General features: G+C 39.0%; 1 protein-coding gene across 1 annotated transcript in view; it reads right to left on the reverse strand.

The window, feature by feature from the left end:
- Positions 1-24107, reverse strand: part of BICC1 (BicC family RNA binding protein 1) — a 309662-nt gene that overhangs the window by 18335 nt on the left and 267220 nt on the right. Inside the window, exons 9-17 of the mRNA XM_065894697.1 lie at positions 22909-23040; positions 20080-20266; positions 18072-18233; positions 17274-17470; positions 17021-17153; positions 16322-16478; positions 4648-4813; positions 1518-1557; positions 979-1133 (exon numbers count right to left, since the gene is read on the reverse strand). Of these exons, the coding sequence (XP_065750769.1) occupies positions 979-1133; positions 1518-1557; positions 4648-4813; positions 16322-16478; positions 17021-17153; positions 17274-17470; positions 18072-18233; positions 20080-20266; positions 22909-23040 (1329 nt within the window). The remainder of the gene's footprint in view (positions 1-978; positions 1134-1517; positions 1558-4647; positions 4814-16321; positions 16479-17020; positions 17154-17273; positions 17471-18071; positions 18234-20079; positions 20267-22908; positions 23041-24107) is intronic.

Here is a 24107-nt window from a genome sequence, read left to right on the forward strand (position 1 = left end):
TACTTTAAGTCTGACAATGAAATTCACAGGAGACTGTTCTTTTTAGTATTTCAATAGTATTTTCTTTTTCACTGACTCAGAGAGACAAAGGAAAAAATGTCATGTTTGCTTCTGCCTTTCATCAGCGTTCTAATTTATTACAAAGAAAACGGGTGGAGAAAAGAAGGTCAATCTACAAATGCTAGTTATTAGACTAACCCTTAACCACTATTTGTTTTTCAGCCTACAGTGTTCTGGTTGAACACTGTGATTCTTGGATTAATCATTTTCATCCATGTTTGAGTTTGCACAGCCTCACCAGTAGCGTGTGTGCATGTGCTCTAACTCCACCCCACTCGCAAAAGCCTGACAGCCAAAACCTGACACTCTCCAACTGAAAAGGCCTAGCTGAGAAGCAAGGAACCCTGGATCTCTTCTCCACGTGGTGAGGATACCAGCTTCCCAGTCTCACCCTGAGCTACAGCCAACATCGAGGAAGCGTAACCTTTTGGAGCTCTCGTTTGTGACACCTCCTGCTGTGTTCCTGGCACATCTGAACACACTGAATTTTTAACTCATATCTGAGAACTTGTTTTTGTTGTTGGATACTTGCCTTTTCCTCCTATGGTGGGCTTGCGAGTGATACCCTTGGATAAAGGGATTCTTTATACATTTTTTATGGAATGTTACATCTGTCCTTTGCTTAATCTCAGCCCTGCTCTATCACTTATGACACTCTCCCCCCTAACAAAAACAAGTTTATCCAAATTTACACCTCCTTCACAGCTGATCAACAACTGTTGAGAGAAGACGCATAAAAGTTCATAATATATTGGATTGTATCAATTTCACAGCAATACGTTTACAGGAATAGAAGTGAAAACAAATCACCATTAATAGATTGTCCTTATATAAACAGAGAATGGGAGAGGAGAGAAGATTGTTCTCTTCTGCTGAGAGAACAGACAGGAAGAATAGGTAGGGCATGACTCTACAAACCTCAAAAGTGGTTGTCATTGTGGGCTTATAGGACACATGGTTGGCCCTTCTCAGCTCCTTGATAGTTTCAGCGGGCATGGATTTAGAAAACCCGAGGCCACTCCAGGTATTTGTGGGTGTTCTGACCTCCGTCACCACCGGTTTCTTTAACATAGCTTTGGAAAACAGAACATAAAACAAATGCTTGATATTTTTAATGAATTTCTTAAATAAGATATTGATGAGTATTGTTTCTTTGATATATGTAAAGAAATTATCACTGAATATTATTTCTTAACACAAAATGCCTTAAAATATCCTCATAAAACATTTTATACAAAGTAGTGGTAAACTTTAAAATGATACATTATTTCTTAATTGATCTAATCAATTGATCTAATCTACTCAACCTCAACAAAGTTTGTGCAACTTGAACGTAAACATTCTGGGATTCCTTTTATGAAGGTCCAATTTCTCAGTTCAACATCAACACTGAAAAACCTTTTATGTGTTTACTGAAAAAAAAAAATCAAAGTATAGATCATTAACGTGTCACATACCTTTGGTTGCTAATAGCTTTTTCTGTTCATAGTCAAAAGCCTGAAAAAAAAAAACAGAGAAAATATCTTTATTGTCAGTCTATCCAAATGTTATGCCAATACTTCTTGAAAAGAGTTTGACTACTGCCCATGAATCTGCCTGGGGCAAACACTCAGCTCTGCACCAGAATGTGACAGTAATCCATGCAAGTCTGATAAACTTAAACATGTTTTCAAAACTAATTCACTGGGCTTCCCTGGTGGCGCAGTGGTTGAGAGGCCGCCTGCCGATACAGGGGACGTGGGTTCGTGCTTCGGTCCAGGAAGATCCCACATGCCACGGAGCGGCTGGGCCCGTGAGCCATGGCCGCTGAGCCTGCGAGTCCGGAGCCTGTGCTCCGCAACGGGAGAGGCCACAAGAGTGAGAGGCCCGCGTACCGCAAAAAAAAAAAAACAAAAAAAACCCCTAACTCATTATAATAATAAAGTACTTACTTCCAACTTTAAGTCATGACAGTGACAAAAGTTAGAAATTTTCCTTCAGAAAGAAAAAAATTCCTATTTACTATGAAATATTTGACACACCAGGACCAATATATGCTAACGTATAGTGAATAACCTAATAACAGTTATGCTAAGTTTCAAAATAGTGCATTATCAGAATGCTTAAGCAGTACAGTAAAATTAAACCTAAATAAAAACCTAAATTTAAAAAATAAAACTTAGTTATCTTTTATTGCACAGGACTAGGATGGCACCATTTATTCTTCCCATTCACATTGAATAAGTGACTATGACACAGTCGGGTCTACATAGGGACCAAGGTAGGTCATTTTGAAGAAAGAAGTCCAGATATAGCTACATCTCAAATGCTAACCCAGGGTTCTCAACTCGCCAATTCAGGAACTAGCTTAGACTTGATTTAAGAATGTCTCTTGTAATAAACTATAACGGAAAAGAATTTTTTAAAAAAGTATATAGATATATACATATATGTATAACCAAAATCACTTTGCTGTACAACTGAAACTAACACAATATTGTAAATCAACTATACTTCAATAAGTTAAAAAAAAAAAAAAAAAGAATGTCTCAAAGGCCTATCAGATGGGTCAAGAACCCACTGGCAAGAGCTCTTTGGACCTTCCTCCCAGGAGGACTATACCATCATATGTAGGGTGTCCATATAATTTATGGTCTGAAACAGGATACTTCTGAAAGTGAAATATACTACAAATGATTAGGCCAAAATAATAAAAGTAAACAGGCTGACCTAGACCAACCAGAAGGAACATGGCAGTAAATTGGGAGAGTCAGATTTTTAGATAACACAGTTTGATAATGTTTTTGAAATCCTAGGTCTAAAATGATTCTGGGAGTTAAAACCAACTTGTAATGACTACTGTCTAAGGGCAAGATGTGGGGAGATGCTAAAGTTACTTGTTCAGTAAATATTTATTGAGTGCCTTCTGGCTAAAGGGACTGTGCTTCGCTTTGTGTAAGAATATTATAATGAATCAAAAATAATCTATAGCCTCAAGTCATATAGAGGCTTAGCAGGGGTAAGAAAAATAACCACAAAATAAATTAGAAAGTGAGATAAGTGTGAAGAGAGAACTGGAGATATAGAAGTCCAAGAATGATCAGGAGACAGAGATCATCTTCAGCTATAAAGCAATCAGGGAAGTCTTCAAACTATTATCATTGATTTCCTGGTGACTTTAAGAGTCACTTCTTCACTAATGGCGTAAATACATCTATTTAAATTGAAACTCTATCACCAAAAACATTTACATCCATCCTAAAAGAAAGGAACATGAAAATGGTTCACTATAGGTATATACCCGATGGAAAAGACGAGAATCACAAGATGGATGAAAACCATAAAGGGATCATAAAGGAATCTGATACTTCTTAGATGAGAGAACTTTAATTTATAATAACTGAAAATAAATCTGCCAGAGAAAATGTAATAAATGTCTTTTTTTCTAACTTTGCACTTTATAAAGGCTATGGCTTTTGTAAAAAACATTCATCTAAAAACTCTTGAAAATGTTCAAATGCAAAGGATTAGAAAAACAGACAAGCAGGATTGTACTGCAGTTTTCACTGGAATTACAGAAGTATGATTTAGTCCCATGAATTAATTTCTTTGACATATCTGTGACAACTTCTTTATTTCTAGGATTTTGTGAAGTTTTTCCCTTTTTTGAAAGTGGGGGGATGGGAGATGATAAATCTCTTACTACAAAGTAGGTAAGTCTACCCAGTAATTCAGACACTGAAATCAAAGGTTTAGAGGCATCTCTAAAAGCACAAAATCCTTATCTTTCATGTTGTGATCTATATGGAAATCGGATTTCTGAATTTCATGATCAATAGTCTATTTTGAGTAATTAGCCTAATACTTTGAAAATGGATACAGAGAAAATCCCTGCTGAGGAAACTGTTCAAAATAATCATAAAAATCTGTGAACCAACATAACCATCAATAATATTTAGCATCTCCTTTCAAAACACTAAAGCTTTACATTAGTTATTTTTATAACTAAGGAACACCAAATTTATCTTCTCCATTTCACAGATAGAAGAATATTATATCTATTTATCCAAGAGTATGTCATGAGATAGTAAATGCTTAGAAATAACAGCTCTCATATTTATCTATATATTTTTTAAACAGATGAAAAATGTCATTTGCATAAGACACAGTGACATAGACCATGTCACTTTTAATATTATATTTTAAAGACTTCTTCTCAAACTAAATCCTGCATTTCTTTTTTTTTTTTTGCGGTACGCGGGCCTCTCACTGTTGTGGCCTCTCCCGTTGCGGAGCACAGGCTCCGGACGCGCAGGCTCAGCGGCCATGGCTCACTGGCCCAGCCGCGCCACGGCATGTGGGATCTTCCCAGACCGGGTCACGAACGCGTGTCTCCTGCATCGGCAGGCGGACTCTCAACCACTGCGCCACCAGGGAAGCCCTGTATTTCATTTTAATGTTTATAACAAAACCAATTCCTAACTACTGCATATATATTTAAATTTAATTTCTGGTCTACTGCTAAAAGCTCACTGAATTCCCCATTCCCCAACTTAGGCAGCCTACATTTGGATGACTTGTTTTTCTTTTTTTTTTTTTTATCATTACCTGCATGTTGACATATGATGGCCGTGGGGCAAGGCGGGCCCTTTCATTGTTCTGCTGGGCAGCGGCAGCCCTCTCTGCAGCACGCTCACTCCCTGGAGCCTTCTTGTCAGCCAAAGGGCTTTCTGCAGTACTCAGCTCAGGCTCTGAGAGCAACCTGTCAGTGCTGCTGTGAAAAGAGTTTGGGATTGAACACTCCACCATTACATACAAATGTAGCACACATTTCCTAGGTGCCACATTGACTATGTAGGTTTACCACTGTCAACCATTTACATGTATTATCTCATTTAATCCTCACCGTACTGCTATGAGGAAGGCAGTCTTATTATCCCTATTTTTCAGATGAGGGGAGTACCTTGTCCAAGGTCATACCTCTGGTAAATGGTAGAGCTGGGATTTGAACCCAGACTTTCTGACTCTAGAGATGGTGCCGAAACTATTTCATGATCTATATTCACACACATTAAATATAGCATGTATGATACACTGTATGCAGTACATATGAAATAGACATACAGACAAGATTTCTAATTTACATACATCAAGGAGATATCCCTGACCCATGTTTACACAGTCTAAACAAACTGAGTCCGTCGGAAGGCATGCAGATGATCCAGTTCTTTTGTGTGCAATGTACATGATATTGCTAACAAATCTGCTATGATAAAGGCAGCAGGTAAATATTCTTTAGCATCTGTTCAGGGTGCAGGGAAAGAACACGAAAGTGCTTCTTAAAATGGGGGCAATTATCTGAATTGTAAGAATTTATAATGCCCTATACACGCACCTCAAGTTCACATCCAACGGCATGTTAGGCTCAAGTAAAACAGAAATAACAAACAGTATTAGTCAAAGAGCTGATTTGCTCACACATTCTTCCTTTTATCATTCACTCTTCAGTTGTACCAGGGGAATTCAGAGGAATTTAGAAAGGACTATTAAAATACAAAAGGAGCAGCAAAGAACTTTGTTTGACAAAAGTTCAGAGAGGCTTCACACAGGCGTGTGACCTGGAATTTAAAGGGCATCTGCAGGTTCGCCATTGTGTAACAGCAACTCAGAGGGAACAGCATAAGCAAAGGAAAGGAAGTGTGCAGTCACTGGTGGTTTCAAAGCCAGAGTGTGACAAAAATTACTGGAACAAAATAAAGGATTGATAGAGCTGATAAGAGAGTGGAGACAGGGAGACCATTCCGGAGGTTGCAGCTTAATTCAGATGGAGATAATCAGTTCACACTTACACATTCAATGAACACATTTAGTGATGAAAGGAACAGGTATATACTTCAAATGCATCAACACAGAGGGAAAACAAAATCATTTCTCTAACCTATAATAAATAATGTTAATTTGGCATATTAGTATCATGTTAAGAAAAACACAAGTAAAGCAGATTTGGACAAAATGGGAACAATGGCAGTTAATCAAAGAGTTTATAAAAGTAAAACAGATTTTGCTTTTTATAAAAGCAAAACAGATTTTGCTGAGAAAAAGACGAAATAAGAATATATATTAACACAACACTGGAAATCAACTATACTTCAATAAAATCAATTTTTTAGTTAAAAATAAATATATATGTTATATTTGCCTAAACACACTCTATTCTGTAACGATATAAAAGACAGTAGAGGAAATTGGGTAGATGAAGTGGATGGGAACAAAACCTTTCGATGTAGAAGCATTCCACTGTTTTGCGTTTTTAAAATGTGAATAGACTGCCTATTTGAAAAAAATAAAATAAATGGAAGAAGGATAACACATTTGTTATCCCTAATGGTGCTATAGTAAGCGAGAATTATATTTAATATAACATATGCATTTATATTCACTGTGATTTGTTGTAAGTAAAATCATGATACTGCCAACTATTTATTACCAAAGTGAACAATTCACTACCTTGGAACAAGGGAGCCATAGTTTAAGTTGGAAATTCAAAGCCAAATGAAGGAGAATTCACACTAAGAAAATTTCTTACAGCAAAAATCGGAGAGTTAAAATTGCCCTGCTGATTACGGAAGAGCAGAGAGAATGCTAAAGTTTCAGAGCAAAAGAGATGGTTTAGGGAATCCAGAAATAAACCCAACCAGCTAAAGGAAGGGGAGAGATGACAGAGAAGATTTAAGGGCACTAAAAAGGAGACAGCAGGCCTAAAATGGAGTCACTTGTGCTAAACCCCACATCAACAAACCAAGACTTGATACCTAACCTAACTGCAGTTTCAGCCTCTCCTAGGAATGTAATCTTAACCAGTCCTGTCTGGAATTTCCTGGCCAACACTAGTGAGGTAATCCACCAGACAGACCGCTGCCTTCTCCCAAAGGAAGGTAACCTTGCCTGAAATAATCCTTTCTTTTCTTTATGACTTCCTTGTCCCTCCTTTTTTCTCCTTTTAAAATGTTTTCTTTTCTGCAGCATTTTGGAGCTCCTTTCTATTTGCTAGATGGGATTCTGCCGATTCATGAATTGTTGAATAAAGTAAATTTGATCTTTAAACTTACTCAGCTGAATTTTTTTTTTAACAGATTTGGTGGCAGTAATAGGACTGAAGGAGACTTCCAGTAACTCTGGGAATAAGAAACACAGGTGTGGCACCTGCAAACCCTTTTGAGTTCTCTGTCTCTCTCACTGCTTCTGAGGACTGTAGGTAACTTCCTCTCAGTTCTGAGCTCTGCTCTCTTTGCACTGAGCTCCCAATCTAATTGGCTTTCCAATACAGGGCAGGCCAGCTGGATCGGGCAGATGATTCTGCCGGGAGCTCAAGCCCCTAGCCTTTATTTCAGACCACAATAGTCAATTAATTGGTGGAAACCCCCAGGCCTTGATTCTGTCCCAAGATCCATGTGGCAACTATCAGTTCTCCATGTATGTGGAACCCCTAGTCCTCAGTCTCCATTTGTTGAGGTCTGTTGGTTCAATTCTTTCCCCAGGCCAAGGTCCCATGGCAGGAATTGGTGGTGGTATACACAAGACCTTTACCTGGCTGGGACACAGCAAAATCCTTTGGTTACTGCCAATTTGTTAAGGTGCATGTGTGTGTTTATCTTGTTTGCTGTAGATAAAAGCTACCACTAATAGGAATCTCAGAAGCCAAAAAGCCACAAAAATTCGTGGGCATGGGTGAAGCACTTAAAAGCTGATAAAGTACTCTCCACCTCACTCAAAAGACTCCCGTGTTCAAATAAGCTGGTCATGGAACAGGTTAGCTTGACACTAGGTCATCCACCAACCTCAAGAAGATTTCCGTGAAACAAGGTTCACTGTAAAATACCACACAATCCCCAGGCCCACAGCACATCCTTCTTAGATACTGATCTGGCTCCCCCAAACCCCAAACGGCTTAGCTGAAAGAAATGGGATCCTTCAAATTCAAAGAGTTAAGCACTCCACCTTCTGGTACACTTGCTTATTTTACATCTAAGAACTATGGTCCTGGAAGCTATAATAATCTATAAAAATGGCAAAGTGTTACTAAAGATGACCTACAATTAGAATGGCCATTATGAGTAATGTTCCAATTATATAAGATCATTTAAGAATTGCACTTAAAAACAAGGACTCCCCGCTCCCCCCTCAAAAAAAATGGTATACCTATTTTAATTGGAATGCAGAAAACTCCAAAAGCCTTCAAAATTCCAAAAGAGCTTCAATGAAAGATTCATTGCAAAAAGGCTAATGAAAAATTAAAGAGGCACCTAAAACAAGAGACAATAAGACCGACATAACTACTACTGCTCCCCTCTATCCTCTTTTTTTTGGCCATGCTGCACATGTGGGATTTTAGTTCCCCAACCAGGGATCAAACCCCAGGCCCTCAGCAGTGAGGGCACAGAGTCCTAACCACCAGGGAACTCCCTATCCTCTTTTATATGAGTACTCACTCCAGTAATCCTGTATAAATTTCCTTTCCACTCTGAAGACACTAGAAGATCACAAACAAATGTCTGACAGGTTAGTGGTCATGCAGTGAAACCACTGGGACCCTGTGGGGCTCCTGGGCATGGAAGCCTTTCTGTGTCCCCTGTTTCTTGTTTGCATGGAATAGACTCCAGCCTCTATGACCTTCCCTGGGTTCCAAAGGGCAGATTGGAACAGTTGCTAATTAGGGAAGGGAGGGGATACAGAGACAAGGGAGGAGCAGTCAAGAAACAATAGTGCAGCCTCGGGGCAGGGTGCTGATTCTGCATCAAGGGATACACAGAACATCTTAGAGCTCTTCTACAGAACTAAAGACCCCAACAACTGGAAGACAAACTGCCTGATGAAGCAATCCTCATTCCAGACAGAAACTCACGGTTTGACAGCCTTGAGAACCAGAAAAGCTCATCAGGAGACCACCTGAGACCAGATTAAAGGAGTGCAGGCCCCGCACACACCCTGCTCCTATCAGCAACCCCACCCTTGAACCACTGCTATAACAGTCCTCACCAAATCCTCCCAGGTTAGGACACACAGTTTTTCAGGGCACAAGCCCGCTGTGGCACCCTTTGCCCAGCAAAGCAATAAAGCTGTTCTCTTCTACTTCACCCCACACTCTGTTTCCAAGATTCACTTCAGCACTGGTGCACAGAGGCTGACTTTTCAGCATCAATAGACACCCTCACATCTACCCTCAAAGGAGGGCCCCAGAATGAGCTCCTCCCAGAATTGATGAGATTCTGAGGGATTTTCTTATAAACTGCTACATTATTCCCTTAAACAGCTAAGGGAAACTAAATTAAAATTCATGAAAAACCTTGCCAAATTCTAGTAGATACTAGAGCTACACCCTCTATTTTAAACCTCACTTGGAGCCTGTAGGTGGGATCCTGGGAAAACTGGCAGAAGCCCACAAAGGGAGAAAATTCTTACCAGAGTCAGCTCTCCTGGGTCTCTGTCTGTAGTACCCAATAAAGAGAGGAAAATAAAATATTTTTTGCACCCTCTTCTGGAATACCTCTTAAGTCCAAGGGGTTGTTCAATACTGCCAGAAATATTTACTGCTTGTCCACACCGAAAACTGACAAGATAGTTAAAAGATTTTTTTTAAGTAGCTCTGCAGTCAACAGTTGGTCAAAAATTGGAAGCTGATATTCAGAGGCTGATGGGAATTTTTTTTACGTCTCCTCCCTTAAACTAAAACTATGCACTCAGAGGGGAAGAAAAACCCTCTAAAGCCTCTGTGAAAGGATTTACTAAAACATTCCAAAGGCAAACAGCTCTAAATCCAGAACACAGAAATCTGTGGTTCCCACCTTAGTTAGAAATCTTCTCCCTGATATTTAAAAAAAAAGCAAATTAAGGATAATGTAGTTGGATGGGTGGCTCAAACTATAATGTCATTTAGGCTGCAACCCAATTCTTTGAGGAATTGAGAGCAACTGTCCGTATCTTACAAATCTTTGCAAAACTAGACACTAGCTGTAGAGGCAGTTCAAAGTCCACCTATTCCTTTTACCAATCCTAAAACCTCCCCTATTCAGAAGGCTTGTAAGTATTGTAGAAATTCTGGCCTTATAGGAAGAAACCAAAGTCCTTGGAGGAACTTGCATTCTTTCCCTGTACCTTTGAGATGTAAATGTTCTATAAACTTTAGGGAGGTCATTCTTTTTTTTTTTTTTCTTTTTCTTTGTTTTAGAGAGGTAATTCTTACCAGAAGATGAACAAAAGGGAAAAGGTCATTTGAAACTTAGGTGGACAAAAAAATTTTTAAGGGTCTTCCCCACAAATACAGTAAAAAGCTTCAGCCATCTGAGCAGGTAAACTTAACTTATTCCATCTACCAGAAAACAACTTAAATCCAACTTTTTTTTTATAACTAGTGAAATTTTGTATTACTGCACCTGATTCACAGCAGTAATTAAAAAATGGAACCCAAAAGGTCTCTGTTTATGACTGTCAGTTTATGTGTGTCTATGTATGTGTTGCAGATATATTGAATTTTCCACCACCGGATGGTATTGCCAAAATTAATTTGTAAAAGAGCTCTATGTAAGTGGCTTTAAAAAATTAAGTACTTATATAAATTAAGTAAATTGAATCCAGTAGTCCCCCTTTATCTGTGGATTCACTTTCCATGGTTTCAGTTACCCACAGTCAACCTCAGTCTGAAAATATTAAATGAAAAATGCCAGAAATAAATAAGTCATACGTTTTAAATTGTTTGCTGTTCTGAGTAGTGTGATGAAATTTCTTGCCACCCCACTCCACCCCATCGTGGAATTCCCCAACCATCAACATCATCATAGCTCAGTGATCCAGGATCAGATCCTCCATCTGATATATCAGCAGAAGGTCAATAGCAGCCTACCACTACATCACGATGCCTACATCACTCACCTCACTTCAGTTCATCACACAGGCATTTAATCATCTCACATCATCACAAGAAGAGGAAGGGTGAGTACAGTACAATAAGACATTTAGAGAGAGAGAGAAAGTGAGCGAGAGATACCACATTATTATAATTGTTCATTAGTTATTGTTGTTAATCTCTAATTAAATTTTATCATAGGTATATATGTATAGGAAAAACCATAGTATACATAGGAATTCAGGACTATCCATGGTTTCAGGCATCCACTGAGAGTCTTGGAACATATCCCCAACAGAAAAAAGGGGATTACTACAGATGTTAAGTGGGATAAAAGTTTTTCAGTAAACTTTTTTTTTTTTTTCCCATGGTACGCGGGCCTCTCACTGTTGTGGCCTCTCCCGTTGCAGAGCACAGGCTCCGGATGCGCAGGCTCAGTGGCCATGGCTCACAAGCCCAGCCTCTCTGCGGCATGTGGGATCTTCCCAGACCGGGGCACGAACCCGTGTCCCCTGCATCGTCAGGCAGACGCCCAACCACTGTGCCACCCGGGAAGCCCTTTCAGTAAACTTTTAAAATAGTTTCTCTAAAATCTTTTTGGTAACCTAAACCAAAGTTTTGCTAAATTAAAGTAAATGATGGATAGTCATTGAATATCCAGATCATTTCCAAATAAGATAAAATACTAAAACATTAATTACTGAACATAGGTTTACCACTTTTGGCCTTTTTATTTTTTTACAGAGAAACTAAAGATATTTGGATACATTAATAAACGTGTTTTGTGCCACACTGAGAAATTTACTATGGAAAAGCATGTGTTTCTAGACATTGTAAAAAATATTAATTTGTCAAGTCACACAATTGTTTACTTCTTTTCACTAAAAAGGTTGTTTAGGGTTAAAAATTATATATTATATAAATATGTTTATAATATATATATGTATATGTATATATAATTAAAGTTACTAGAAATAATAAGGAAACATTTCCATATTCAAGGAAAGTAGGATGTGTGTTTTCAGTAAAAGAAGGTATGAGGAATGGAGAGGAATTTTTGTTGATGAAAATAAAACTAATTTTGTCCTGAAGTAAGACTGGTTACTGCAGAATGGGAAAGAAGAAAACATAAGACCAAACTGTAGAAGGTTTGTGGGAAAGGAATCTTGGGAAAGGAATTTTATGTGTGGTCAAGCAGGCTAAAATTAGAATGAATTTATTTAAGTGGAAAAAAAATGAGTTTTAATATCAAAAGTACATCAGTGCAAAATCAGAATTGATTTTCTCTCTGTTAAAAGAACAAGTGATTTTGAATTACCGGTCTGTTCTTAGTAAGAGATTGTAAAAGGCTGTTATTTACCTTTAGGTAATCTGCCTAGAAAGCAAGTATTTTATGCTTTACCAAAATAATTTCCTGTAACAACTATTTAACTTTCTATATTTGCCTGTGTAGTCTTCAGTTGTCACTTTGGTTAAATGGATAAGTAAATGTTTCACAGTGACCTATGATCCTATTTGACCAAGTGTTTTTAAACCTTTTGATATTCTTGACAAACTTCCCCCAAATCAAATCCCAAATGAAATCTTTCTGACCTCAAACTAACTTTGAGATTTTCCAGAGGGCTCCTGGGACACATCTCAAAAGATTTGTTCCCTCTTCTTATAAAAGGAGAGATCTTAAACTCATCAGGCTTCTTTGATGTGTTAAATTACATGCGAAGTATTGTCAAATAAAAGTAATACTAAGCCCTCTCCATTTTGTATTTGTATAGGTATATAAGTGTTCCAGAGCTGTGTGAAATTCCTAGAGATGTGATATGTCCAGGTATAGTGTTATGTCATAATTAATATTAATGTAAACTGGTGTATATCACAGAAATAACTACATTTCTTTATCAAATGAAATCTCATCAGATCTTGAACAATGGGCATTTTTAAGTCGTTGTCATTTACAGAGACTTACTGTCTTAGATGCTTCTGCAAAAGTGTTCTTACAAAAATGCTTCATCTTCAAGGAGATTCATGGAAAGGATTTTAACAAGTGCATGTTTCTGATAACATAAAGGTCATAAAACTGAAGTGGATTCAAGCAGAACAAATATCAATTATTGTACATGGGACTAAATGAACTGAGGAGGAGAATGAGTATAATTTTTTAATGATTTTTTTTGTTTGAAAAATTGCTAGATCCTTAATGTTTTGTTTTTCCAGATTTAAGGAAACCTCTTTTCCTAAGTTATCGACGACTTACACCAATTTGGTAAAGTATACCTTTGTAAACAAAGACGAAACATTTACTTTTCTCCCTACCTGATCCCTCCAGAAACTCTTTGGAAACTCTTCTGTATTCTTTGCACAGCAATACAGTTAGTTATTTGCAAAGGTCAATAAGAATCTGTTCTCCTTGTAACAGAACACATTGGAAACATTGGCTATATTACCAAAGCTTTGACTGAAATGTCATATTTGAGAGAGACGTACACAGACTCAGATATGATCTGACAGCTTTAAGGAACTAAGGTTAACTTAACAAAGCCAATAAAGCCCCTTGAAAAAAATTGGCCTGGTACTCTGATTACAGGGTTCCTGGCAGCCTTACCCAGTGAGTAAGGAAGGTCATTTCCTGACAGGCCCAGGAACCTCAGGTTATTTTTGGGACCTTATAAAGAGAGGAATTCACCCAAACTATAGGTATTGTAGGTAAGATCTGATGGCGAGTCCTTGGCTTGGCTTTCTGGCCTCAGAGGCCTTTAAGAGTTCAATCTGAGATTCCTTATGAAAAGTTCCTGCAAAGCAGTTTTAAAAAGTACTCATACAATACAATCACTATTCTTGCTGCACTTATGTAAATAATCAAGCCAATTTTAAAGCAAACAAATTACTTTAACTGTAATTATCTTTTGTTTAAAAAAAATGGAAGTAACTGTAGAGAGAAAAATGTATGTACTTTTGTAGATATTAGATTCTAGTGCTATTAATTTTGAGGTTTTTTTTTATATTCCTGTAAACTGGACTGGATCCTGAATTCTTCTAGTTCCCTTCAAATAACTAGCCACAATTCTCCAAACTTATGTTTCCAATTTTCTCCCACCCTTCTGATTTGGAATCACTAAGAACAAAGACGGTCCTTGAGTCTCCTTAGAAGGGACTATACCAGATCCTCTTCACTACTTAAGATGGCAGCCAAACTTCAGAGACTTAGGTACACATCTCACAGCTGAAGAAGTCGCCACCTGACATCTGGTCCTGTACACCAGCTGGAGACCTCAAAATCAAACTGACTAGTTGGAGAAGTAGCTGACACTGAGGTAGACTGCTTCCTCCTGACACCCCAGATCAAGACTTCACACTTTAATTAAATATAACCTTTTTCTTCTCTTTTTCTTTCCTTTGCTCTGTCTGGCATTGATCCAGAAAGATAATACAGTCATCTGAATCTCTCAGGCCATTGCTAAGGGAGGTAACCTCTGTAATTTAGAACTTTTTATTTCAGGTTAGGAGATTTACTTCCCAAATGCACTGAAAACTTAAATGACTCATGGCTTGAATGGGCAAATGCAACAATCCCTGCAAATGAATCCATGAACAGCACCACTTTAGTGGGAGTGGTTTGTGCCCCAACAGTATTTATCTTTGTCTGCAGTGGTTATCATTCTCCTCCGGCATATGGGTGCCTAGTTGGCAGGCGCATAACAGGGCAATGCCTCTTGAGTTATCTAACTGTGCCCCTAACTATTTACAAACAAACTGAGACACTTCATTGGACAACTCCCCTGAATTTATACTGCAGAGTTAGGAAAGTCCAGGAGGCTTTCATGGTTCAGGATTCACATTCCATAGCAGGGCCCTACTCCCAGGGTTAAGAGTAAATATAAATGAAACTATAATCAGGAATCTCTCCTTAACTCTTGACAATACTGCAAAATCTACCAAGACAGTGCCCAACAGAATTCCTTAGATTCTCTGGCCAAAGTTGTTCTTTTTTTTTTTTTTGCACGGGCCTCTCACTGTTGTGGCCTCTCCCGTTGTGGGGCACAGGCTCCGGACACACAGGCTCAGCGGCCATGGCTCACGGGCCCAGCCGCTCTGCAGCATGTGGGATCTTCCCAGACTGGGGCATGAACCCGTGTCCCCTGCATCGGCAGGCGGACTCTCAACCACTGCGCCACCAGGGAAGCCCCCAAATTTGTTCTTAATAATAGAACAGCCTTTGATTATCTTTTAGCTGAACAAGGGAGTGTCTGTGCTGTGGCCAACACTACATGCTGAACCTGGATTAACATTCTGGGCAAGTGGAAACTCAGTTAACTAAAATCACTGAGCAAGCTACTTGGCTTAAAAAAATGACTCCTTCCGCAGGGTCTTTCTTTGACTTATTTGATTTTGATTGGTTTGGGTCTGGGGGACTATGGTTCCGAACTGCCCTCCAAACATTGTAAATTCTTCTATTTATAACAGTCATAGTAGTCTCCCTGGTGCATTGAATTTTCTCAAAAGCTTTAAATGTATGTTTGCAGCCACTAACCACTGAGCAAATGACCTCCCTAAAACTGGAATGCCAGAAAAGAAAGGAAGAAAATGACTGACTAAAACAATTGTGAGCCTGAAGTCATGACCTGTGAACACCACAGAGATTCGATAGCAAAAAAAAGAACCATGACCTGTGAACACCACAGAGAGGATCAGTAAAAGCTATAAGAACTAAACTATAGAGAGGTAGCTGAGAGTGGTGCTAATGCCTTAAATTTTCATCACATCTCTCACTTGGGCTGAAAGTCTGATCAAAAGGAGAGAATTGCGAAAAAAGGGACAACAGGCCCAAAATGGAGTCACTTGTACTATGCCCCATATCCGCAAACCAAGACCTGATACCTAACCTAACTGCAGTTTCAGCCTCTCCTAGGAATGTAATCTTAACCAGTCCTGTCTGGAATTTCCTAGCCAACACTAGTGAGGTAACCCACCTGATAGACCCCTGCCTTCTCTCAAAGGAAGGTGACCTTGCCTGAAATAATCCTTTCTTTATGATTTCCTTGTCCCACACCCTTTCTGCCTTTAAAAACCTCTTCTTTCTGCAGCTCTTTGGAGCTCCTTTCTATTTGCTAAATGGGATGCTGCCAATTCATGAATTGTTGAATAAAGTCAATTTGATCTTTACATTTACTCACCTGAATTTTGTTTTATAACAAGGGTGAAAGTTATCAGATACTATTTTTAATGAAATTTTTAAAAGTAAAAAGAGAAGGTAATCATAAAGAGAAATGAAAAACCCATGGATAACGTCAAATGCACTTGAACCAAAGAGCACTAACTATTGAGTTTAACACAAATCCAGCCTGTTATACACTTTCTTTCAAAGGATTTTAAAATTAAAATACATACTGTAAGTGTGAGTTTTTTGTGCCCTGCAATAGTTCTACTGTCTGCCTCTTGGCACAGGAAACTTTGGAGGGACCCATCATCTGTTTCAAGTCACCAGCATTTCCAGAATGGGAAGGACTTCGGGGCATGCCTACTTCAACAAAAGCATCATTAAAACCTGCAGAAGAAGAGAGAAAAAAGCAAAAATCCAGACATCATCTTACTATATCAACAGTCACCTGCAATGGAAACAAATCAGAATCCAATTCTATGGAGACAAAAGCATAACAGCTTTCAGCTACAGAGAAGATGCCTTAAATTCAGGCTACCTCAAAAACTCACGATGAAATTGGAAGACCCTCATGTTTCTTTAAAGATTGTTAAGGATGAAGGTGTTATTAAAAGAAATACTCTACTTGGGAAAAAATTACACACACAGACACACACACACACACTTAGTAAGTTAATGCTTTCCTGCTGCACAATTACATTCACTTTAATTTAGGAAGGGCCAATGTAATGGGAAAATGGTTCTTTCTATGGCAAAGTGCTCTTTCACCATGTTCTTTGGAATTTCATTCAAGATACTGTCTCTCTGCAGTCTTGAGGCAGGGTGAATCATGACTAGTTAGCAAAACCCACTTCAAATCACTGCACAGACTTTCTACAATCCCCTTTATCCAATCAACAGAGCAGGCTCAAGTTCAGAAGGAAAGATACCTTCTGCAGGGTTTGATTTGGGAGATGCCTGCTCAGATGCAGTTGTTTGTCTGGATGGATCACCATGATTCGCACTCAGCACTTTTTCTCCAAGTGATGAAGTGGATATTGCACCATATTTTATATTCGGAGACTGAAATAATAATAGAAAACAACACAGAGATATGGTCACAATTCTAAAATTCATCGCGTTACCAGTGGCTTATCTCTTACAAACAGCATAGATCACATGATTCTTGCCGAAGGGCATTACCTGTGTGTGTCCGTTTAAAGAAGCAGAGATTTTTTTGCTTTCTGTCTGCATACTGTTGATATGGACATCAACAGGAGTCAAGCCAGGAGGGGGAGATGGAGCTGTGTGCCCGTAGGTGGGCACTCCAGACAACAAAATATTGGTTAATGTGGCTTGGGCAGTAGATGGAATCATAAGGTGTGGTATAGCAGAAAAACCTACAACAGCATTTCATGAAGACAGACATTAGACAGGAATAAACTCAGAATCAAGAAGCATTATTTTATTATTTTCAGTAACAACAAAAAAAGTCATTTTTGTTGCTGCAAACTGAGAATTCAATTTTGATACCTCTCTGTTAACAGGTTTAACACATTACTATAAAAACACAGAAGAAGTATTAAAATGGAACAACATTTTAGAGAGATTTAGTCCAAGCTCTTCACTGTACAAATGAGGAAACTAGCTAGATTTAGCATGTACATATGACTACCAAGCAAACTTGTCAAACTAGAACGTGCATTTCCTAATTACCAGGTCAGTGACCCTCGTGCACTTTTGCTACTGCTCCCTGCACACCATGCCCTTTTTCCTGATCTGCTTGTCACGTTTGAAGATTACATATTACTTTTATGAAAATCTCACTGCTTTATTATGCTTCGTTTTAGCTGATTTACACTTTGGAGAATTTGTTTGGCTGCAGTATTCTTTGAACCATATAGTTCTTCCCTACGGAAACGGAACCACTAGTAAATTTTACTGAAAAACTGATTAATACCTAAGAATACACACCTTTGATTGTACTTAAATAATACTGACCTGTGGCACTTGAAGTACTAGCAAGTGGAGGTGCCCACAATGTGGGGCTAGGGGTACCAGAACTCGGACTTTGCAAAGGACTGACTGAGCTATTAAGAGCATTCAAAAGTGAGTTCGGGGTTGTCGAAGTATTGAGAGATAAGGCAGTGGGTCCCAAAAGACCTGTAATGAATGAACGTAAAGTCAGTACACATAAACTCAAGATTTAAAAATACAGATGGCATCAATACTGCCATTTGGAATGCACATCCATATAGTCTGATATTTTCCAAATATAAGATATGAGTGACAGATTACCTTCTTTCAAATATTCACATGAAATACTGCATGATACAACTCCAGCACAGGACCCCGCTTGCCCACAAACAGAAATGGAAGATAGATATGCCCAGACCAGGACAGTAGTCAGGGGCCTAGAGCACCCATCAGTTGCTTCATAATCACTTCAACTAGCCAGGATGAACAAAACTGTGCTCACGTGGAGACCCACTTTGTATTTCTCTGCCTAATTCACTTGTCACCTCCTTCCAAACAAACTCTTTTTAAACCACTTGCAAATAGCAGTAAGTAGGGGGACGTTTTCCTGCAACAGAATATCTCCCTTCGGTCCATTTGCAGAGGCTGGCCCACCTGGAACCGTTTTCATACCATGTATGACTGTCCATACATGACGTTTTTGGGTCCATCTCAATGCGTATGAAGACTTTTCTCAGAAAAAAAGAATTGTTTTTCCGCTTTTTCCTTGTTTTAAGGATTTAATCTTTGATTTAGTAATGAAATTTCCCTTCGGGCATTTCAAATATGTTCTAAAGTGAAATGTGAGTTTGTATAAATAAGTTCCCAGGAATACTTAAAGCATTAAGTATTAGAGGCTAGAGATAGCCATGAAAACATCTTAAAATTAAATCACTGTGATCTTTGCTCACTTTTTTTCTCTCTAGTGCAGGAAGAACTCAGTTCCTGCTAAGTTGCCTGATTGGCATGTCCTGACTCACATGCATTGCTGTGTTATTACAACTCTGTTCAGAATCTCCAGTGGAAGGGACAACTTTGGGAGATTAGGGGCCAAGGAGGAAAATCTGTCTTTACTTGTAATGGTGTCTGGGCAGGGATACTTGGAATCTTAATCATATTATAACCATATTACATTTTTAAAAAGCAAGAATAGCTATTAAAAATTTGAAAGACTGCTGAGAGTATTTTTTTCTGTCTCAACACTGAACTTGGTAGAATGATCTGCGAGGGTTATTGCATTAACTTTTTATATAATGGCTACTGAAAAATGTGCAAAAAGTAGTGAACCTAGAATAACTGTAACATAGCAATGAACTTCATCCTACAAGATGGGAATCCGTAAATGAGGCAATACATATCACACCATGCCTATTAAGTGGCTCACCCTGCTTTCTTAAAGAACTAAAGCACCAAGATGATGTTGTTCTTTCATCTTTCTCTTCTTCACCTTAGATATAAATGCAGGTTGGTTTGTTTCCCATGGTGGCCGCAGGCTAGATCTCCTTTGTGTTTGGGCAAGGCAGGCCTAACCACTAGGACTGAGGGTTCTGCTTCCTTTCTCCTCCCTCCTCCCCACCCCTCATGCAGGTCTGCAATTACTTTTTGAAAAGCAAACTGGATAATCATTATCTCTAGGGACTAGGGGCAATATTGCAAATGCAAGAGAGAACAAACACATAAATTATAGTCAGCCGGCTCACTTCACTCTCAATGGCATTCTTAATTTAGAAGAACAAACACAGCCACCGAAAGTACAACAGCCAGACCTTGACTACTTATGCCAAAATAAAAAGAATCTAGGAAACAGAAATCTATAGAGTTTAACAAAAAAATCAAAATGGATTGATTCGAGTTTTGTTGCTTTTCACCTGATCATAGGGCCTGAAGAGGAAAAAAACAGCCTTTAAAATGTAGCCCCGAACAGTAGAAAGAAAGGAAACTGGATAAGCAATCCCCCAGAGGCTGAGAAGGGCTATAATAATAAATTTTATACCTAGTCCAGTGAGTCCGAGGCCTGCGGAAGCTAAGATATCCAGGCTGGGACATGCCAGGCCGGCAGGGCATGATGCTGGGGATGGACTGGTTGCTATGGTAACCCCACTGCTTTCAAGTCCGAGGAGACATTTCCTTGCTTCATACATATTTAACGCATTTCGCTCAACACTTTTCACAATCACAGACTATGAAAACACATAATGAGAAAGAAAAAAGTGACATGCAAGTAGTCTACAATGAATTGGGGAGGGGGCTGAGAAATGAATATGGTAATAAGAATTCCACTCAGGGAATGGATGAATGATGCTTTAAAATCAACTGCAAATTCTAACCACGTATTTCCTAAGTTTACTCCTTTTGGCAAAACCATAAAATGTTAGTTACCATTTACTGGGTGTGTCCTGTGTCCCAGGCACTGTGATGGAAGCTGCACATATATTCTAATTCCTGCAAAACCTCATGGGGTGGAATTATTATTCATGTTCAGTGAGGACAAGGGCCTTACCCAAGGTCACAGCACAGCTGTGGAGGAACAGCTAGAGGACTGGAACTTGGGTCCTTCTGTCTCTACAGCCCATTCTCGTTTATATCCTCTTGTCTCTACATTAAAGCTTTCCCCCCTTTATCTCATCTTTACAAAACAAATCAAACAAGTCACCATATACAGACTGCATAATAATAGTCACTTACATTTGACATTTACAGTCTACTAGTTAACTAATGGACCTTGAGGTACCACTCTTCCTCATTGATGACATATTTGTGGCAAAGCTTATAGTAAAATAAATTTCCAAACAATAAATCTTCTTTTTTTCTTCAATGGACTCATCCGGAAAATTGGAAATGTGAACCCAAGGGGGAAAGCCTCCAGTGGACAATAAAGAAAATGTGTGGCTGAGACAGCAGTTAAAGCAGTAGTCAGCCTCGGGGCCTGTGAGGCATAATTAAACAGCCCTGGGATGCTGCAAGGCTGCAGAGTTCTCACTTAAAATCTCTTTTCCCCTGACCTCTGCTCACTTCTTGCTGAACTCCAGAAATCTTCCTGTGCCTGTCCATCTTTACACGCAAAGTCTCTTCTGACTGTATCACTTCCTTCTGGTACGTACAGTGACTCTAGTCAACTCAAGTTAGTAAAGTACGAAGCTTCCCAATACATAAAATTAACATTCTATTCTCTAACTTTAAGCTCAATATATCAAGTTCATTTAGAATCAATCCTATCTTCTCCTTTAAAGTTTTCTTTTGAAGAACGCATGATTCTTTTTCTTACGTTGGACACTAAATACCACATTATTTACATACAGACAAAATTGTATATAGTAATACATGTTAATACATATACCATATGCATATGTGCATATATGATAAAATTCAGTTTAGAAATTTTAAAAATGGAAGGCACAACTGTTTGGTGTTTTACCTACTATAATTAAAAATATACATAAATGTTATCATTTAGTACATGTTATTATGCAACTTGCTTTTTTTTTTTTTTTTTTTAAATTTTTGGCTGCGTTGGGTCTTTGTTGCCGTGCACGGGCTTTCTCTAGTTGCAGCGAGCGGGGGTTACTCTTCGTTGCAGTGCGTGGGCTTCTCACTGCGGTGGCTTCTCTTGTTGCAGAGCACGGGCTCTAGGCATGTGGGCTTCAGTAGTTGTGCCTCGTGGGCTCTAGAGCGCAGGCTCAGTAGTTGTGGCGCACGGGCTTAGCTGCTCCACGGCATGTGGGATCTTCCCAGACCAGGGCTCAAACCTGTGTCCCCTGCATTGGCAGGCAGACTCTTAACCACTGCGCCACCAGGGAAGTCCACAACTTGCTTTTTTTATTCAACACCATTCTTGTCCTTTGGCTTCTGATACAAAGGTTTCTTCGGCATGTATAAGTAGAAGTAGCATCACTGAGGGTAGGGTATCCGTGTTTTCAGTGTGAGCAGATGATCACAAGTTGCTTTTCAAAGTGGTTGTATCAACTTACATGCTTTAATGTAGGAACACTCCTCTTTCCTCAAACTCTCACTAGCACTTAATAACGCCAGAATTATCCCATTAAACTTTGCAGCATCTTAGAGGAGAAGTTCCAAGAAGGGTGAACTGGAGATACTTCATTATTTAAAGTATATATGACAGGGCTTCCCTGGTGGCGCAGTGGTTGCGAGTCTGCCTGCCGATGCAGGGGACACGGGTTCATGCCCCGGTCTGGGAAGATCCCACATGCCGCGGAGCAGCTGGGCCCGTGAGCCGTGGCCGCTGAGCCTGCGCGGCCGGAGCCTGTGCTCCGCAACGGGAGAGGCCACAACAGTGAGAGGCCCGCGTACCGCAAAAAAAAACCCCAGAACCAAAAACAAACAATAACGTATATATGACAGACAATGGCGCCTATTCTTTAAATCTCCAGGGCTAGCACAGTGGCTCACAATTAGTAAGTAAACTAAGTATTTTTTTAATTGCCTTGGATGTGTACACATACACATATGCACATAACACAACACTTATTTAGCCTTACCAACTCTCCAGCAAGTTAGTAACGTTTAAAGTTACCAGATTGCAAATTAGTAAGAAAATGTTTTCTCTTTCCTTCCCATATATGTAATTTAAATGATGGTTACAAATGGACTCCAAAAACCAACATATATATTAAAAAAAAAGATCAATAATGAATGCTGTTACAAATTTATATAAAATAACTAAATATAATATATAACGATGTATATTATTATTATATAGAATATTTAGTTCCATGTATATGCAAATACACATTTATATGAAAATAACACTATACAGAACGTGAGGTGATACATGGTTCTCTTTGGGCCCAGACTCTGAACCAACCTTGCTCGGCTGTTTTGGCTTTGGTTTAATACTGATGAAGACGTCGAGCTGTTCCATCAACTGAGCAATGAACTGTGGATCAACTTCGATTTCTTCCTTCATATCAAACATTAGCACAAGAGGAAGACAACCCTAGGAAATGTCACAACGGAAAGGGTGAGAGGTAAAAAAGTTACTCATTTAAACATCCAGTAATTTAACATGCCTACAGATAATACAATCTTTTATAGATTTAAAGAGTAAACCAAAGTATTAAAGCTAAATTATATACCTTCACATAGCTTAGAAGGCTGCTGTGCAAATAATGTTGAGGGGTAGAAACTATTTTTTGGATGACAAAAACATGTGTCTTACGTTTATTTTTGGCCCTGAATTCTTTATCTACTCTCCACCTTGGAAAATTCCTCCATTTTCTGACTTCAGTTTTGTTAGTGACACCAGGAACTAGATTCTCAGCCACATCAAGGATACTAATCTTGTGCCCTGGCTCAAAAATTTACAGTGGAGGCTTTTTGTTGTCTTCTGAATGAAATCTAAACATGTATCAGCCTTTAAAAATCTCCACATTTCAGCTCGGCTTTGCTGGTGCAATCACAGGTTTATGTGTACATGTCTGCCCCTTCCTCCAGGCTAGACCAGCCTCTTGGCTATCTTTTAAACAGGTTCTGACATTGGTATCAACTCATCAAAAGGCTTCTTTGCCAACCCAATTCCTACTTCTCTTCTGACACAGCTCAAACCTTACCTCCTTCCTGGAGTAAAATGCTACTATCACCCCTTCTTTTCACTATCTCACTCTTTAGCATGGCAGAGTTTAGCACTTTTTTTCTCTGATGTTGTCTTCCTGGCCCCTAATCTACTTAGTATAGGAACCAGATCCCATACATTTTTACGATGTACAGCTTGATGGATTTGTACATAATTATCAGAAGAAATTACCATCAAACATACTAGAATTAAAATGAAATCACCAAGTTCCATTTCTCGTCTGGATAAGTGATGTTTGTAAGGACACTGCTATAAAAAAATGGTGATGGTATTTATTTATTTTATTTTATTTTATTTATTTATTTATTTTTGAGGTACACGGGCCTCTCACTGTTGTGGTCTCTCCCATCGCGGAGCACAGGCTCCGGACGCACTGGCTCAGTGGCCATGGTTCACGGGCCCAGCCGCTCTGCGGCACCATGGGATCTTCC

Source organism: Phocoena phocoena, chromosome 16 (assembly GCF_963924675.1).
Source record: "Phocoena phocoena chromosome 16, mPhoPho1.1, whole genome shotgun sequence".
Classification (NCBI taxonomy): Eukaryota; Metazoa; Chordata; class Mammalia; order Artiodactyla; family Phocoenidae; genus Phocoena; species Phocoena phocoena.